At 34.9% G+C, this 19,677-nt stretch overlaps 1 protein-coding gene across 16 annotated transcripts in view; it reads right to left on the bottom strand.

Moving 5' to 3' along the window:
- The window catches only part of LOC100680429 (protein unc-79 homolog), a 2,400,004-nt gene that overhangs the window by 855,339 nt on the left and 1,524,988 nt on the right, over window positions 1–19,677 (bottom strand). For 15 of the 16 annotated variants that reach the window (XR_004345182.1, XR_004345183.1, XR_004345184.1 and 12 more), the window contains one exon: window positions 111–262. Coding sequence is in view for 13 of the 16 variants with exons in the window: in XM_031923950.1 (XP_031779810.1) it covers window positions 111–262 (152 nt within the window). In the remaining 3 variants the exon portion in view is untranslated. The remainder of the gene's footprint in view (window positions 1–110; window positions 263–19,677) is intronic. The other variant, XM_031923947.2, reaches the window with a different exon arrangement.

Genomic DNA, 19,677 nt, shown 5'->3' with positions numbered 1-19,677 from the left:
CTAAAATGCTCAGCACGCGATATTATCAAGGATACCTTAGAAAACTATGCTTATAGGTAATTGCTATAATTTTATATAAGGATATAGTACTCAAGGAAATAAAACATTACCTTCTTTTATTATTGAATGATTTACTGCTTACATTGATATTCACTAAGGATCTTCTAATCTCGTTGTCGTCTTCGTAATATTGCTTACCACTATAATCTTTTCCGAAAAGATTTGGACAGGTTACAGGTTTCTTTGACGTACTGCTTTCCTGCTGAAATTTGTAAGAATACAGTATTATCAATAAATAAATAACTGCTGCTAAGAGTTTAGCATTTAGCTTTCTTTAAATCGGCGTACACAATGTATACAAATAAATCACATGTTTTTAAGCGGGGTCACCACTGGCTTACGAGCTTTTTTTCTATCGCTCCATTCATATTCAAATTTTAGGGTTTTAATGCTAGTGATGGAAGAAGGTTTCATACCAATTTCAAGCTTTTTTTGTTTATTAGATCTCAAAATATTACATCAACTATTAATCAAATCATTAAGTATTGATCAAAGTTTTCGCTGAAGTTCCATGCGCGAAGTGCATATACTGCACTAGTCCAAAAAATGTGGACATACTTCTTGACCAATACTTAGAATAGAAGTTAAAAATTTGCTTCATCATGCTTGGAATACATGGGAAAACGTTGGAATACATGGGAAATATACTTCCAGAATTTCCACAGGTTTTCAAATCGGTAAACGTTTTGACCCTTCTTTTACATGTAAAACCCATAAGAAACTTCGGGTAGTTTGAGGCACGAGAAAAGTTGATGCTATGGGTTCAAAACCTATATGCGTATGGTTTTTGAGGTATATAGAAGCTATTTATGCCCAGCCCGAGTAAAAGATAAAAAAAAATTAACGTCCACCGTAATGTACCCATTGGTTACATCTTTTGTATGTTACATCTGGGCAATCTTTTATTGTATGTATGGTGCTATTGCAGAATTCGAACGTTTTACTTTGTTTTCCTTGATTTTTACAATTATTAAGATCGTGTCCGCATTCTTTGCATTTCCAACACAGTTCGTAATCTATTATGAATGGGCATTAACTTACAGTGTGACCCATTACTTGGTAATAGTGGCAATGGTTGCCTTTGATTCTATTTATTTTGTAGGCATCAATTGAATGCCAGTAATTTTTACAGAATTACGAATCCAAACCACAACCACCACCAATCCACGAATACAAATTAATTGAATCTATTTTTTCACCTTTTAGCAGCTATCTGACAAATAGTCGTTATTTTTGCAGTAAACACACGCCACTTTATGACAAAACAATGCCTCATTTCTATAATCTTGACAAATCTGATACGAGTATATTATGGCAACGCTTGTATCACCTGATATAGTCACTTGATTGCTTGAACTGCAAAATACTTTATTTGCTTCTGCAAATATTAAGTCTCTTCTGTTTAATCTTGTCTCTACTTCTATTACCTTTTGTATATCATCACTTAAATTCCTCGTTGCTCCCAATTCTAAACGTATTTCCTGTCGTAATCCTTCTACAAAGGCTTATAAAGTTTCAGCTTTTATTTTAGTTTCGAATCTTTATTTTTCTTTGGCTGTATATATGCTTTCACTTCCTTACTGTCCGTTATTTGCAATACTAATTTTTGCAATCTGTTAGCAAAACTGAGTACCGTTCCGTCTGGATTTTGCAAACTTTCCGCTATTTTTCCATAATGTGTTGCCGTTTTATTAGTTGATGGATAAATCTGCCGCACTGCGTTGATAAAATCTTGAATATTAATAATTTCTGCATTTAACATAGCCCTGTGCACATCGCCTTTTAGTTTCATTTTTAGTATTGGGATTAAATTTGCTTAATTGCTATCTAATAACTTGTTTTTTGCATGCTTTAATGTTTTCACATATTCATTAACTGACGTACATTTTCCGTAAAATTCTTGTACTAGATTAGCGCTGCAGATCTGACATGCTATTTGAAATTTTCTGTAAACTTGCGATTTTATATTTCTATTTTGCTGATTGCTTTTGTACTTTTTATTTTTTATGCTGCTATTTAAGCAGCTCTAGAAACAAGAAAGTTGATTGACTAACTGCTATTTTAGCAGATCTAGGGAAAAAGTTGCTACTCAGCAGACTTAAGGAAAGGGTTACAAATGCACTAAATAATACTTGTTTGTCAGTGACATAATTCTGGCCACTTACAAAGGTCGTTGCATCAGCCAACGGATTTATTAGAAAAATGTATTCTCTATTACTAACATTTCATCTGCATAACACATTGGAGGCGATTTTGGTAATTGTAAAAGTATTGACGCAACCTTATTGGAAAGGGAAATGAATCTATTGAACATTTGATAGTCGGAGTTCCAGTGCGTTTCTACACTTTGTGTTAATCTTTCTTTAGTGAGTTCGCGTAGATTATCTGACGCGTTATTCGACCGTTTAAAAATCTAACTATATTCTTAACTTTTGTTAATATAGGTTTTAAATCTTCTAAATTAAGAAAAGCTGGCAAAACTAAATTTAACGTGTGTGATAAGCAATCCAAATACTTATCTTCTCCAAAAGCATCTTTCGGAGCTTTTTTAATATTTGCAGCATTGTCTAAAACCACTGCAATAATGGATTGCATATTAATTTTCCATGCTTAGACTATTTTCGAAAACCATTTGTTTAAGTTTTCAAAAGTGTGATTGTTGTGTAATTCTTTAACGCCTATATTTATAGACTGGTGTTCATAATTATTCATGAAGTGACACGTCACACCTGAATATCCTACGTTGTTTAACGTATATGATCAAGCATCAGTAGTCAATTCCATATATTTGACCTTTGATAATTAAGTCATCTTCGATTATATTTGATAAACACTAGTACTTTTCTTTCATTCTCGAAGTAATCGTTTTTCTAGAGGGTATCTGGTACAGCGGTGCCGCATAATTCAATAGCATACGAAACCCAACCGTTTCTACGCAGCTATATAACATTGGATTTTTAGCGATCATAAACAGAATTCGATTCATCAATCCAATGAACACTTTTAAATCCTAAAAAAAAGAATTATGAGTAAACATGACAAATTAAAGTCAATCATTTCAAAAATTTTTTCAGTGATATTTAGTATACATGCCTTTATCGTGCTAAAACCTTAATTATCTTTGCTGGCCTATTAAGCATTCGGTGCAATGTTTTGTCAATTTTTTCACTGTCCGTAGGATTCCAAGTATATAAATGGTTTTTTTGGGCTTAGATTTAAGGAGGATACTTTGTACACCTGCAGTTTTGGTATCAATGCAGGGATTTTGATTTAAACGCTTAGAAATAGTTTGACGATAAAAATACTGAATTTTTTTTTTTTGCTTATTATGCCACCTTTTTGTGTATAAAACATTTTCTAATCATTTGAATTAAAACCACTGCATTCACACCAAAACTACAGGTGTACAAAGTATCCTCCTGGAATTCAAGCCCAAAAGAACCATTTGTACACTTGGAATCCTACGGAAGGTGACAAAATTCACTAAACATTGCATTGAGTGCCACAACGGGCCAGCAGAGATAATTAAGGTTTTAGCACGGTAGAATTAAGGAATTTAAACTGTGACGTATCGTTAAAATAACGACACGCGATTACAATATAGAATTTCGAACCGTTGATTCTTAGATGTATTTCTGATAAATGCATCAAAGAATCAACAACATTGTATTATATTTTCTGTTATCCTGTGCGCCTGGGGCTCCTAACTTCACCTGTCAGCGCCAGAGCCAGAGGTGGCTCCCCGGTGCTGACAGGAGTAGCAATACTCGCAGTAATAGCGACAATGCAGCCCAACAGAAATCCTGGGTCGCTGTTATATCGGCAGAACGGTCGTGCCTGTTGCTGGTGACGGCACCAGGAGGCTACGCGTCATCCTCGGGAATATGAGAGGATCCGCGCGCGATAGCCACAAGGCCGCAACTGACCGTTGCGCATCCTCGCCGCGCATCTCGCTCGCGAGAACAGTCGTACGAGTAGGTAAGCGCCCAGCCGCGAGCATATAGCAGACACGATAGAGTATAGCCGCGGAGAGAGGGAACGCGCGCGTGAGCCTCGGCGAGAGAGAGAGGGAGAGAGAGCCGCGCAGCTGACTCGCGTACAGTAGGTGTAAAGGCGCGTCGATACTTGCAAGCGCGGTTGGAAAATATGGCGCGTCGCCACTAGCAGTTTCCATACTATTCGTTATTGTCACGAATGACCACGTTAGGTGGCGTCAGGATGAGACAATAGCGCCAATTCGTAATCGCCGCAGGACGCCATTAATATTCATTATGACTCGCGTTCTTTCGCGTGGGAGAAATAATATATAGAGGGCGTTCCGAATGCGTATTTTCCTGGACGCGCAGGGTCTCGCCGCAAAGAAGCTTCCTCCTCGTTCAAACTTTCATCAACCCTAGAACCGAACAGTTGAAGCAGTCGAAGTAGTAGTCGTACCTGGTAGAGTCGTCGAGTCGTACGTTATAGAGTTATCGAGTCGCTAGTTCGGAAGTATCGCGAGTGTTCGCCTAAATCCCCTCATTCATACCATTACTAATGTACTTTTAAACAATATCCTGGAGTTAGAGTTCATTTAGGCCATTTGTTCCTTTGGAATCTTACAGTCAGTGAATTATGAACTCCCTACTATACGTAGGTATTATAGAGGTACATAGAAGGTCTAAAACCATCAAAATAAAGGTAATTATGTCTAAGAATAGTAAAAAAAATTTGGTTCATTTATATAAGTATTTATAAATTTTTAATGAAAAATTTTGATTTTGATTTCAAAGGTGGTGTGCCCCCTTAAAGATGGTAAAGATTTTGAAATTAAAGATTCTTAAGTTGACGTAGCTTGTATAGTCGGTGGTTCTTTAAACGACACAGTCTGAGAAGTCGAAGGAGCCTTATATGATGGTGTAATTACTTTAGTATTTACTTCTTCTTGTGCAATCATAGATCTTGGAGTTAGGTTATTTTTGTAAAATCCAGTACGACGTCGTGTGTTTGTGGTGGAAAATGTTGTTAAATTAGCACGAATTTTATCTTTAAAAAATGTTACTCTTTCTAGATTCTTTCTTGTTTCTTCCCCTTCTTCTGATTTCTTTGTAAAAGCACGAATTTGATCGACGTGTCGTTTATACTTTTTATCCATGTAACTGATTTAATAATGCAGATCTCCTAGACGAGAATTAATTTGTCCTGAAATCCATTTATCTAATTTCGGATTACCGGAAAGAAAATAAACATGTTCAAGTAGTTTAAATTCTCGGTACGTAATGGTAATATCAGCTTGATGTTTCTCAGAAATCTTCTCATTGATAGGTTCGGGTCGAACAAGATCTAATTGTGTGCGAATGTTTCATTTTAAAAATAATAAAGCAGGTGGTTGTCCAGTAGTTGAATGAGGAGCTTTTCTATATTGTCTCAAGAATTCATTCAAGTTCCGCTGCAAAGAACCTTGTGTCGTATCCATTCTAAGTAAGGCTCTTTTTGTTATACCCACGCATTTTTCTGTTTGAATATTTATCGATGGGTGATAAGGAGCAGTGAGTTTGTGATATTATCTTGAAAAATGTTCCAAACTCATCTGAAACAAATTGACGGCCACTATCTGAAACAACAATGCTAGGTACACCATGAGTAGCGAATAACTGATCGAGAATATCAATTGCAGCAGTGCTAGTACTGGAACTTATGACCTTGACTTCAAGCCATTTACTATAAGCATCAGTGATTACTAGAAGCATTTTACCAGCTACTGGTCCAGCGTAGTCTATATGGATACGTTTCCATGGCCCTTTAGGATATTCCCAATGATGTGTGTTGAATTTAGGAGGAGCATGAGCATGCTTGGCACACTCAACACAAGATTTAGTAATACATTCAATATCTGCATCAATTCCTGGCCAGTAAACAAATGATCGTACCAAACCTTTCATTTTGACAATGCCCAAATGAATGAATATCGTTTAAAATTGCTTGACAAAGAGACGATGGAATCACAACTCGATGTTCAAAAATCAAGTAATTTGAAGATAGACTCTAAGAAGACTCAGGCGCTTTGTATTCATGACGAGATACATCTTGACCAGCTTCGAGTAGTTGAACAATTTTACCTAGGTTAGAATCTTTACGAGTTTTCTTCGCAATCTGCTCTGCTCGTACAGGAAACTGATTGATAATAAATGTGTCAAAAGAATCAAGTTCTGTAATTTCTTCAATAGTGTGAACTGTTGAAGGAAGTAGAGCACGTGAACAATAATCTGCATTTGCATTAGCTTTAGTTGGCTTGAACTTAATATCGTAGTTGAAATGAGCTAAGTAATCAGCAGAATTGGCCATTCGGCTGATACAAAGAATAGGAAGTGATTTTTCAGAATAAAAAATCTGTGTCAATGGCTTGTGATCTGTAAACAGCGTAAAATGACGAGCGTATAAATAATTGAAAAATGTTTGACAAGCCTAACAATAGCTAAAGCTTCCTTGTCGATTTGAGGATAGCGTTGTCCAGTAGCAGTTCATTTACGGCTCAAATAAGCAATTAGCCTTTCGATTCCGTTGCTAAGTTTATGCGATAAAACAGCTCCAAGTCCTACTTTGCTTGCATCAGTGGCGAGTATGAGAGGTAAGGATGGGTCGTATGGCATCAAAACTTAAGGAGAAATGAGAATATTTTTAATCTCTTCGTATGCTTTATCAGCAGTTGGCGACCATTGAAAAGATAATGTAAGAAGCATGTCCTGAAGTGGTCGAGCTTTTGTAGCTAAGTCAGGAATAAATGAATTGTAGTACGTAGCTTTACCAATAAACAATTCTAATTCTTGAGGTGTAGAAGGTTTAGGTGCATCACGAATTGCCTTGGTGTGAGAATCAGATTTATAAATGCCTTGTGTATCAAGTTTATGACTTAATAATTCTACAGGATTTGTAGCGAAAACACATTTACGTCGATTAAGACGAACGCCATTTTCAAGAAGACGGATCGGAACACATTTCCAGAATAATCAACAATTCTTCGAAACTTTCAGCCCATACAATGATGTCGTCGAAAAATTTTTCAACGTTTTTTAGACCTTGTAAGATTTTTTTTAATCGACGTTGCCAAACTGCAGGAACGTTAACTGCGCCGTAAACAGCTCGTGTAGGACGAACCAACCCATGTGTCGGAGTATTGAGGGTTAAAGCATAACTGTACTCGTCGTCAGCAGGAAAATAAGTATAAGCATCTGTAATATCAAGATGTGCGTAAATTTTGGCTCCTTTTACTTTGTTGAAATCGTCACTAGGTTTTCGAATAGGACATTCATCTATTATTATACGTGGATTAAACGTAGGTTTATAATTTCCAGTTATACGAATATCATCATTTTTTTGAATAACGACGTGTGTTGGCGAAGCCCACTCGAAAAAATCAACTTTTTTGTGAATTCCAGACGCAAGTTTAGCGTCAACTGCTTTAGAATATTTATCGCGTAACGCATATGCTATATCTTGAGCACGAGCAAAAACAGGAGAAGTTCCAGGGTTAAAATGTACCTTAACTGAAGGTCCAGTAAGATTTCCAGCTGTTTCACTGAAAACTTCAGCGTACCTTGTCAATATGATCCAGCTGTGCTTGTATATCACGAGTTAATGAAAATAGAAGAGTAGAAAGGGCATTAACCTTGAATTGGAGAAAAGAGTTCGGTCCAATCGATTTCGTGGCTGAATTGGGCGATCCATTCACGACCAAATACGGAATCGTAAAAGCCTTGAATAACGTAGGCCGGAAGTTGACGAGATGTAGAACCAAATGAGACATTAATAGAGCAAGTCCCGATGCAGTTGAGGCGATGTTGCGAGTAACTCATGAATTTCTTAGAAGTTGGTTATAATTGAAAATTAGGTTTCAGGTTACGAAGTGTATCGCTACCAATGAAACCATATGGTGCACCAGAATCTAATTTCATATTTAATTTGTGGACTTTAATGAGCACTTGAAGTATTTTCTTACCACACTTTGTATTTGTATTTGAGAAGTAGAAAGCGAAGATGAAGCTCTGCAAACTTTCGCTATGTGCCCACGTTTTTTGCACTTATGACACTCAGAAGTACGAAATGGACATTCACTGCGTTTGTGACGTTCTCCGTATCCATAACAAGCGTACTGACCTTGTTGTTCACCATGATCTTGCTTCCGAGAAGCACTGCGCGATGTATGTGAAGCATTCCGTTTTTGCTTGAAATGCATCGTTGAATAAGATATCGTATGTATTTTATTAGAAGTAGAGGTAACCTCATCCACTGTTTGACGAGTTGACTCCAATGTATGTGCTATTTCGTAAGCCTCTTTGAATGTAGTAGGTTTCTTGGCGATTATTTCGTCGCGCATATCACGATCGGTGAGACCATGTAGGAGCTGTTCAATCAGTATCCTGTGGAGAAATGTGTCGTATTCGCAGAACGTAGCCCCTTGCTTTAATCGTAGTTAGAAATTAGCAATGGATTCATTTTGTAGCTGTACAATTTGTCGTAACTTAACACTTTCTGCATATTTATTTTTCTTGACGTCGAAATGTGCAAATTAAAACAGTGCGAATTTGTTGATACGTACGACTTTTTGGTGTATCAGGAGCAACAAGAATTTTTAGAGCATTATTAAGTTCTGCGCCCATATATACTAGAGTGAAATCACGGTATTCTTCTTCCGAAATTTTACTCAGTTGTAATGCCCACTCGAATCTCTTGAAATAATTGTTGACTGTCGTTCCGTCGGACGAACGATATTCTTGATACTTGAACGGACGAGCTTTGGATTGAACTTGAGAAGTAGATTCAGGCTGTATTGTAATATATGGCATCCGCCAACGCCTTCGTCACAGCAGCAATCAATGCAGTAGAAGGTTCCTCTACGTTCGACATGGTTATGTTGACGTTGATTTGTATTAAAAATACGCACTTTTCACTATTTTTCTCTGCGTTTGAAGTAGAATATAGAAAATCAAGTAATCGGCGTATTTTCGAAACCAATTCTGACACCAAAATATTGTACATGTATAGAGTAAACTTAGAGAAAGTGCAAAGATGTTTACTTAAAGATAGATTTATTTTAAATGACAGTTATTATTTACAATCAATAATATAAAGTTGCATGAAAAACAATAGAACTTGAAAAGAACGTTAATTGAAATATACTACACAAGGGATTGAGACCATGGTCTACGGATAAAATCATAGACGTTGCGTTTTCCAGAATTTCCTCCAAAGGCGAGTTGTCGATCGCCAACTTGGTCGAGCCGCGTCTGTTAGAAGGACGCCACCGCCATTTTAGACCACTGAAGTGTGAATATCGCGGAGAAGTACTGAATAAAGTGTTGAGTCGGTTGTTTCGTAGAATATTGAGAAGTCGCGTCCTCGCGACTTATTGTGCGGTTAATTATGAAGTAACAATGACCGCCGTTTTCTCGATAACACAAAAGCATAAAGCAATCATCAACCGTGACAAATCTTTGACCGTGGGAAACATTGTAACCATATCGAATACACCCGGGGGTTGAAGAATATATTATGACATTTTGTACAGCATAAACAATATTGAGTGACGATTATTTCAATTATTAGCCACGCCAGGCATACCTGTTCTTAGACCTACACGTTGTCCCCTTTTGTAGATGTAAGAGTCTGCGGTACGGAGATCGAAGTAAAAGCTAGAGTAAACTGGTTGTTTGCGTCACCAGAATCAGTCATATAAATGTAACATCACAATACTAAATATCACTAAAGAAAATTTCAAATGATTTACTCTAATTTTATCATTTTTACTCATAATTCTTTTTTTCAGGATTTGAAGGTGTTGTGCAGCTGAAGTCGGCTGTAAAAAAATACAATTTTAATTAAACAAAACATAGCATACGCAGTTGTAATTAATTAAAATATTATACCATTTAACGTTTTTGTGACGATTAATTACTATGAGAGTCTTAGAGAACTTCCAATTTGACGTTCGAATGGTTAGTTTGGAGATGCGCTGTCAAGTTGGATGTGTTTCCTAAACTTTCGATGTTTTTACATATGTTACATGTAACAAATCTATCCTTAGCTTTTGTTATGTACCTTCAGGCTTGACTTTGTGGTGCTACTAATATTGTTAATATTTATTATAAGTAACCAGTTTAATTTAATCATTTAATATTCGTTATTATTTTGATTGTTGAAAAATGTAGTTCTTAGCATTATAAAAATAATAAAACTTACCAGAATATGGTGCATACTGGTAAGAATGATATAAATATGAATGGTATAAATATTAAGAATATGAATGTTAGAGAAGGGAGGATCACTATTAGCAAACTATAAATCGTAATAAAAGATTCACTCCAAAGAAAGACGCACACGATACACCTCAACGAAATAGATTTATAATATGCTAAAAACAATATTATCAAGCGATGTTACATTCTTTTAAAGGTCTTCAAACAAATACATTAATTATTTAACCAGTACCTATTATAATCCTTTATTATATTAAAATGTGTCCGGTAGCCTCCGGCCATAAGATCACTTCATCCCCAAAACTACACCTTTTTAAGGGTCGGGTAAACCGAAAGTTGACCAGAAGTACACCGGAAGACGACCGTAAGTGAATCGAAAGTCGACCAGAAGTGAACCGGAAGTGAACCGAAAGTAAAACGAAGTAATAGGAAAAAATACGGAAAAAATACAAAATGACCCATAAATAACCGACAATAAACCGGAAATATACCGAAAATAAATAGGAAGTGACTAGAATAATGTATATTTTTAATTAGTTTTGACCTTGAACTCAAATTTCAAGGTCATTTGAAGGTCAAATTTTTTTTTTAATAGGAACCCCTATTTTTGATAGCAGATTCAGAAAGAACAGGAAATTTTACGTCCGAAACGGTATTTCAAAAATTTTTTCATGACCTTCACAAGGTCATTTCAAGGTCAAATGGTAAGAAATACCGTAATTTCTATTTAATCGCATTTTCTGATAGAATAATCGTAGTTAATGTACTTTTATGATGAATATTCAAACCCACTGTGACAATGACCATGAAAATATTTACCATGAAAACAAAATAATTCCCTAATTTCAGCGCTACCCAGGAACAACGACGTGGACGTATTAGGATTATGTTCCCTTTGGGGTGCTTGTTTATCGTGAGTCCCCTTGCCTCTCACTGGGGTGTTTGTTTACTGCGAGTCCCCTTGCCTCTCACTTTACTATTTTACAATAAATGCTCAAAATTTCTTCCATTTGCTTGAAGACACAAAATTAACCTCCTTTGAAAATGCTGTACCGTCCTGAGCAAAACTTCTCTTGGGATCGCTGCACAAGCTCTGCGAATGCGGTCCATCATGTCATTTCTAGTCGTTGGCTGCTGTGCAAAACAAATATTTTTTAGATAGCCCCACAAGTAAAAATCAGGGGATGTCATGTCTGGTGACTTTGATGGCCAGTTAATTGGACCTCCGCGACCAATCCATCTTCCATTATAATTTTCATTCAAAAATGTATGCACTGTTCGCGCAAAGTGGGGACCTGCGCCATCCTGTTGAAACCACATTCTTCTTCTCGTTTCCAAGTCAACATCCTCTAAAAGCTCTGGCAGTCGATCTCTGAGCAATGCCAAATAGCTATTCTGGTTAACATTTTGACCTTAAAAAATATGGCCCAATCAGGTAACCATCAATGATCCCACACCACACCATTAAACTCCATCGGTTTTGATGGTCAATAGCCCTGTACCAGTGGGGATTTACAGGTGACCAGTAGTGACTATTGTGCCTATTTAATTGACCATCATTGCGAAATATAGCCTCGTCAGAAAACATAACAAATCTGAAAAAATCTGGATCATTTTGTAAAACTCCTAAAGCCCACTGGCAAAAGTTAATACGCATTAGAAAATGGCGTGGCCTCAGCTCATGAACTAATCTTATGTGGTAATCGTGTTAGTGGAGATTATTGAGAATTCTCAATGCTGTTCTTCGTGGTATACCGATTTCTCTTTCAATTTGTCGACTACTAATTTGTGGATTGAGATGAACAGCTGCTAAGGCGGCTATAACATTAGGATCATTTTCGTTGTATTCGTGGTGTCTGCGTTGACGACGAAGATGTCCATCACGAGCTCTTCGAAGTAATCTGAGTAATGTGTCGTGAGTAGGACGCCTTCTTAGAGGAAAGCGTTCAGCGTAGAGTCGCACCGCGGCTCTGGCATTGTTTTGGGTTTCGCCTAAGATCATTATCATATCAACAATTTCATTGGATTGACAATCGTCCATGTTGAAAATTTTGTTTATAATAAGAAAAACTATTTTATTTACATTCACTCTTTATTGAAATTGAAACTAAACCAAAATAAGAAAGTGACAACAAAAAAGGAGGAATTTTCAAACTGTATAATTTTTAAATCAAATTTGTAACTTCTTATTTTCTTACGTTAAGACATTGTGATTTAAACTGAAGACAGCGTGAGAACAATCGTTACAATTCATATTAGATTAAAGAAATTCAACTTAAAAAAAAAAACATCTAAACTGGAAATGATGCACTTTGGCAAATACAATTATTAAAAATTTTTTGTAATATTACAAAAGCAAAATGCTGTTTAATATTTTATCTTAAATAATGTATTTTTTAACATCCTACCTTTATTGTTTAACCATTTTTTACGCTTTTGAAACGTTAATCTTTTACTTGACTCTGCTTCGACCGTGAATGAATTGACAACATTGATTTTTAACGTTCCATTTCCCACTCCCATTAAGAACTCAGATATTTAAAATTATCATGTTTACTTCAAAATTTACTTTTGACCACTAAAAATTTGTTAACGAATGTTAAACAAGCATCCTAGTGAGAGATTTCCTGTTCTTTCCGAATCTGCTATCAAAAATAGGGGTTCCTATTTAAAAAAAAAAATTTGACCTTCAAATGACCTTGAAATTTGAGTTCAAGGTCAAAACTAATTGCACAAAAAGATGTCCCCCTTGATCCTGGACAACTTTCATCTGAACAATTTTTCTGTTCATCGCTTAATTTAGGAGTTATTAGACTGGTTTGATTAAAGTGGCCCACCCTGTATATTTTAACTAAGTGACGGTAGGAGTCAGGTAAATCGTGCTAGTTTAGATAATATAAAACCTTCCTCAAAAGGTAAAAAGTAGGCAAGTATAAACTGGTTTTTATTTACTATTAATTTTCTATTTGATGATGATATAATTCATTCAAATAATTATTTATATAAGTGACAAACTATTGTTAAAAAATATATGAAATCAAATAGTTAAATGGCAATTACGTATTTCGAATAAATTTATCAAATTATTCGTCAATACGATTGATAATTTCATTGTTTTCCTAACGTCATTGTTAATGTACTGGCGGTATTCTACACTACTATGAACATACTTGATAAACCCGTCGGTTGATAGTTCCTAATGTGAATTGTTCGATTTGATAAAAATGAATAACATTGTCAAATAAACTTAAAAGTTCTGATAAAACAACGTATTTCAATATAAATCTTTGAATCTTTTGTAGAGGTTAGAAAACTCCATTTCAAAGAATATAAGGTAGCTGATTTTCGTAAAAAATCTAAGTTTTAATCATTTTTTGCTATATTAAAAACTAGACAACTTTCTACCTAAGCAACCATTTTCAAATCACCAGCCCTTAAATTAAAGCTTTCTTCTCATACTTTGATTGTATTAATACGCATTTTCTGATTGCGCCTTTAGACATTAAGTACTTACAGTTGAGCAGTGGCTGGTTCTCGTTAATCTTTCCCATGTTAATTTCCCACATATATGGGGAATTATACGAGAAAAATGCTTTATTCTGGTTGCAGAAACCGAAACAGACCAATCTTGGGGCACGCACCCGCAACTTTTTTGTTATTGTACATGTTCAAAACAATGCAAAGTACGTTTCCACACCGAAAAAGTGCCTTGTGACACTGTTTGCTAGGCTCCTCAAATTCGTCGAAAAATAGCCATTGTTCAACGGTATGTACTTAATGCATAAGGGCACAGACAGAAAATGTATTACGATAGAATGAAAGAACGGGAATAGAGCTTTAATCCCTTAAATTTAAAGAGTTGAAAATGGCTGCCAAATTTGCCGATACATGAAGTTTTTTACAATATCATCTTTACCACAATTTAGAGTGTGCTACTTGATTCTTTGTGTCATTTCGAGTAAAAAATATCTCCATCACTTTTAGTCTAGATTCAATAGATTTCGATAATAATAATTTTTTTAAATTATTTATGCATCCACATAATGCGCGTTATCTTAAAATCTATTTACTCTAGACTGAAAGTGATTGAGATATTTTTCGCTTAAAATGAAACAAATAATCAAGTAGCATACTCTTAATTGTGGTGATATTGTAAAAAACGAAAAGTAAAAATGTAAAAAAGATGATATTGTAAAAAACTTCATGTATCAGCAATTAGCAGCCATTTTCAACTTTTTTAATTTAAGGGATAAATAAATTATGGAAGCATCAACAGAGTATTTGTGTGGTAATTACATTTAAAAGTGCTTCTATCATTTTTTGAAAGAGCTGATAGTTTGTGAAAAAAATTACTTTTTCAGGTATTCATTTTTTCACAATACGTTCCCTGGTGAAAATATCTGGCTGGATATCCATGTAGATTATCGGCGTATATATCTATGTGGAATCAATGTCAATCTATGTAGATATCTACGTGGATAATTCACATGGATGTTCAGCCAGATATTTTTATCATGGATAACAGTAGGTATTAGGTGCAGGAATACAATACCCATATGTGGATAATTTTACTTTCTAACCGTTTTTGTCCGCTCATAGTCAGACTGCATGCGCGGCTAACTTAACAGTCTTACTACTTTTTGGGCTAAATAAAAGTTAAGTAAGTGCTTTCAGCATTTTCGTTCACCTGCATACTTGTTTATTATGTTAAAGCTGCTTTCTTGCTAATGTTACATTTTGTTCATGGTACATACTTTTACATTTTAAATATTTTATTTTATTGAAATAACAATTTTATAAGTTTATGTACACAAATGAAATATGCGGAAAGTTACACTTACAATTAGACAACACCATGAATAAAATGTAAGGGGCATGGCAAGTTACGTAGTAAGTATCTTGAGAATTGTTTGTAATTGATCAATATATTACTTAAGTTTAAATTACCAATCATTTGACTGAGCCCTTAATTAAAAAAAATGATTTTTTGTTAGTCGTATTATAAATAAAATAATATGATTGTAAACTTGACTTGTTTCAATTAATCTTAGTTGTGTTTTAATCTGTAATTTCACAGTAAAAATAATTATTGACATTCATGTTGATACGCAAAACATTTACCACGCCTAACCTTTTTACTTTGGTTAAGTTTTTTTACTTATGATTCAAAACGAGGTTTCTTAGTGGTTAAAATTGGTTTAATTTTGTAGGTAGCTCTATATACCGTATGTTATAACTATAATGGGCTGATCTCAGAATCATTCTCACTCCTGGACTTCGTTTATTGAAGATAAAAATTTCTTTCTAGTACATTTATTTTATATTTAGTGCTTCGTATTATAGACCATGACTCGCTATTTGGAAGGTAATTTTGATACCTGGACATTGTCTGCTGTAGTTTAGTTTTTTTTGCAATTTTTGTTGGTACATTCGTTGTATACTTATAGTGCATTGTATTATAAACCCTGTTTCGCTATTTGCTATAATAATAAGTGTCGGATGGTTATGTATAAGTATAAAAAATGTGAAAAATTAATTAGGGGCCAATTTTACCCAGTTTTTATCGTGTAAAATACACGAAAAAATTAGTTATTGTTTGACAACTTAAAAAACTGAACAAGTAAAAACTAAATATATTTAATAACGAAAAACAATAAGGTATATTATTAAACCTTGCGAGAATGTTTACTTATTGTCATTGATTTTTTAGCTACAGTCACTAACTTATTAAATTTCAGTTCCATTCCAGTTTTTCCTTTTAATTTCATAGCATTGCTAACAGCAAAAGCAAAAGCTTTTTCACCAAGACTAGCATCCTTGGCTCTGATACGTTGCATAGCTTCCTCAGCAAGCTTCTTGTCAGCAGCTTTACGATCTCCGTTTTTATCAGAGTAAGCTATGTCATGTTTTTTACATGACTGATCAAGCGGATTAATGCCAGGATCTCCTCTTTTCATTCGCTTTTTCAATTTGGTTCCGGGACAGCAGTATTGATATCCAAGAAGATGCATTTCAACAAGTAAGTAATTGATAACTTTATCAAGCAATCCATAACCTTTCGGCTGTTTCTGAGATTTGTGTATGATCATCTCTCTTCGAGAGTTGATTCACAACTGACGTTCAAATTTCGATTTTGGAAAAGAGAAGAGAAAAAAGCGTCATGGGGAATTAATACCAGATAGTATACGAGCAGTTTTCTGTGGGCCATCGAACTGTGGAAAAACAAATAGTTTATTGGCTTTAATAACACATCCCAATGGTCTTAGGTTTGCAAATTTGTATGTATACTCTAAATCCTTGAATCAGCCAAAGTATAAATTTCTCAAAAATGTCCTGGATCCGATTGAAGGAGTATCATATCTTCCGTTCAGTAAGCATGAATCTGTAGTATCTCCAGATGAAGCCCTTCCAAATTCAATTATGATTTTTGATGATGTGGCATGCGACAAGCAGGATAACGTCAGAGCATTCTTCTGTATGGGGAGACATAAAAGTCTAGATAGTTTCTATCTATGTCAATCTTATGCTCATATAGGAAAACATCTGATTAGGGATAATGTCAATTCGTTAGTAATTTATAGACAAGATGATGTAAATCTTAAACATATCTATGAAGATCATGTGAACACCGATTTAACTTTTAATGAATTTCGGAATCTTTGTTCATAATTTTGGAAGAATGATAGATATGGATTTATTGTTATTGACAAAGATAGATCGATAAATGAGGGTAGATACAGAAAAGGATTTGACTGCTTTGCAATAAAAAAGGAATTATGAGTCTCAAACTTGCAGTTCAGTTGTAGACATCACCACGTCAGCATGTCAGACTTCAAGAAAGAGAAGAATGTTCTTAGTGAGCTCTTGCGAGCTCGTGAGACTATTAAAAAAAATACACTTTATTAAAATAGGAGAAAGATGATTTTGAAAAAGTCATCGGTGATACTCTAAAACCAGTCATCACACCACTTGAGAAACTTGTTAATAAAAACAGCAGCAGTAAGAAATGAAAAAACGAATGAAAATCGATCGATCAAGTTTGCTGAACGATCAAAATAATAATAATAAATCAAGTTTATTGGATTATACTGTTTATGATTATGATGATGATGATGATGATGCTTTTGACACAATAACCAATTCTGCATTTAGATTTGCGAGTGGAAAAAATGAAGATTTTTTATCATCGCTAGATAAAAGCCGCAGCACAATTGATAATATATATCGAGGAGTAATAAATATAAGAATATCTTAGCACCAATGTTCCGCAGAACTCCACGTAAAAAGAACAGCAGCAGTGGAGGAGGACTCATACCTAAATATAAAATAGCTAAGAAAGATTCTTCCATTAATCTTGTCTAGTGGGATGATCCAAACGAGCTTACTGGGAGATTTCGATTATTGATTGTCGAACGATCAGCTGGAAATAATAATTACGTCAATGAAATCCAGTCGATTATTGAGGAATTACGTGAAGCTGGGCATATATATATTGACACGCAAGTTTCTTCTTTACATTAGTACTACCATGAGTCTTGATGTGTTTGGAAGAAAACTTGAGAGCTCGCAAGTGAGTCGCGGTCCTCCAGGCATTGGTTTCAATTTTACACTAGATGGTGATTTTGATTTAGAAAATAAGCGACTTTGCAACCTAGGACAGCCCTGCCCTAGAAACTGAAATAAATTATATAGCTGCTAAACTTGCTGAAATTGGTGAAGTTATAGAAGAATATAAGCAGCCAGTTAAAAAACATCAATTAGAAGTGAACGCAAAACTTCGCAATTACTCTGGTATTGATTATATCATTTAAGAAGTGAATAAACAATTAAAAGTTCGTATAGACGAATTTCCAGATGGGTTTTCATCTACTGTAAACGATGATGGAACGTCAAAGAGTAGCTGAAGAGTTGCACAAGCCAGCACGTCGGCGATATAAGAGAAAAAAATATAAAATACGTGGATTAGATGAGGCTTGGCAAGCTGATATTGTAGAAATGATACCATATTCTAAAGAGAACAAAGGTTTTCATTACTTACTCACTATCATAGATATATTTTCAAAGTATGCATGGGCCGTCCCAGTCAAGTCAAAGAGTGGTAATGATGTTATTGCAGCTATGCAGTCAATACTGAAAGAAGGACGAGTACCGAAGCATCTAAAAACTGACCAAGGGAAAGAATTTTATAATTTTTCAAAAACTTATGAAGAAGCACAATATACACTTATACTCTTCACATAGTAATCTTCATGCAAGCATATGCGAATGATTTAATAGAACGTTAAAAATTGCAATGTGGATAGAATTCAGTAAACAAGGAAGCTATAAATGGTCGGGTATTTTACCTAACTTGCTCAAAGCATACAATTCGAGAAAACATGAGACAACAGGAATCGAACCTCAAAATGTTACACAAGCCAATGAGCGAGAAGTCAAGAGACGTTTTCCAAATGAAAAGTCACCAGTGGAAAAACCGAAATTCAAAGTAGGAGGTAAGTACGAATAAGAAGGATAAAAAATGTTTTTGAAAAAGGTTACACGCCAAATTGATCTACGGAAATTTTCACAATAACGCGAGTTGTAAAAACAGATCCAGTAACTTACCACCTCAAAGATTATTATGATAAATCCGTCTCTGTCGGCTTTTATGAAACGGAAATTCACCAAACTATGTATCCGGAAATTTATTTAGTAGAAAAAGTTTTAAAGTGGTAAACGTGTATATGTTAAATGGTTAGGATTCAGCGATCACAATAGTTGGATAAATAAAAATGAGATTGTATGAATTACTTATGGTTCAAATAAATAAGAAAGTAAATGTTATTATTTAATAATATATTTATTCATGTAGATTATATACAAGTTTAAATAAATAAATAGTATTTAACAATCATCAGTCTTTATATTTCATTATTTTAGCATGTGCTTAACTTAAAAGAAGTTCCACCCTGATATGATATGAATAAATTAAGTTTATTTGCTGTGTTAGAGAGAATATTGAAAAGTTCTTGATCTTTCATGATTGCTGATGAGATCTTCCCGGGCAGAAATATTTGAAAGCTGTCATGGATCTCAGCCACGTTCTTTGAGCCGAATTTCGTCTTTACTTCCTTGAGTGCAGTCACCATGTACTCATGATGTTTTTACAAGTCCGTGACTTTCTTCTTAGGCAAGAACTCGCGCTCAGCAATGTTGTTGAGTGCAGATAGATCCATTCTGAAAAGTGAAAATAAGAATGTATGTTAGTGAAAAATGTCTTATAGGTGAGAATTGAGAGAGAACTAATAAATAGAACTTACTTATTTTAGAGTTAGGCGAGTCTTGGTCTCTTTGCACACGGTTGGTTGTTCGCTTCAATTTCTCGAATGTGCTCTTCGTCGTGCTTCGT

The sequence above is a fragment of the Nasonia vitripennis genome, assembly GCF_009193385.2.
Source record: "Nasonia vitripennis strain AsymCx chromosome 2 unlocalized genomic scaffold, Nvit_psr_1.1 chr2_random0002, whole genome shotgun sequence".
Taxonomy (NCBI): Eukaryota; Metazoa; Arthropoda; class Insecta; order Hymenoptera; family Pteromalidae; genus Nasonia; species Nasonia vitripennis.
The sequence above is the reverse complement of the archived record's forward strand: the minus strand, read 5'-3'. Positions and strand labels throughout refer to the sequence as shown.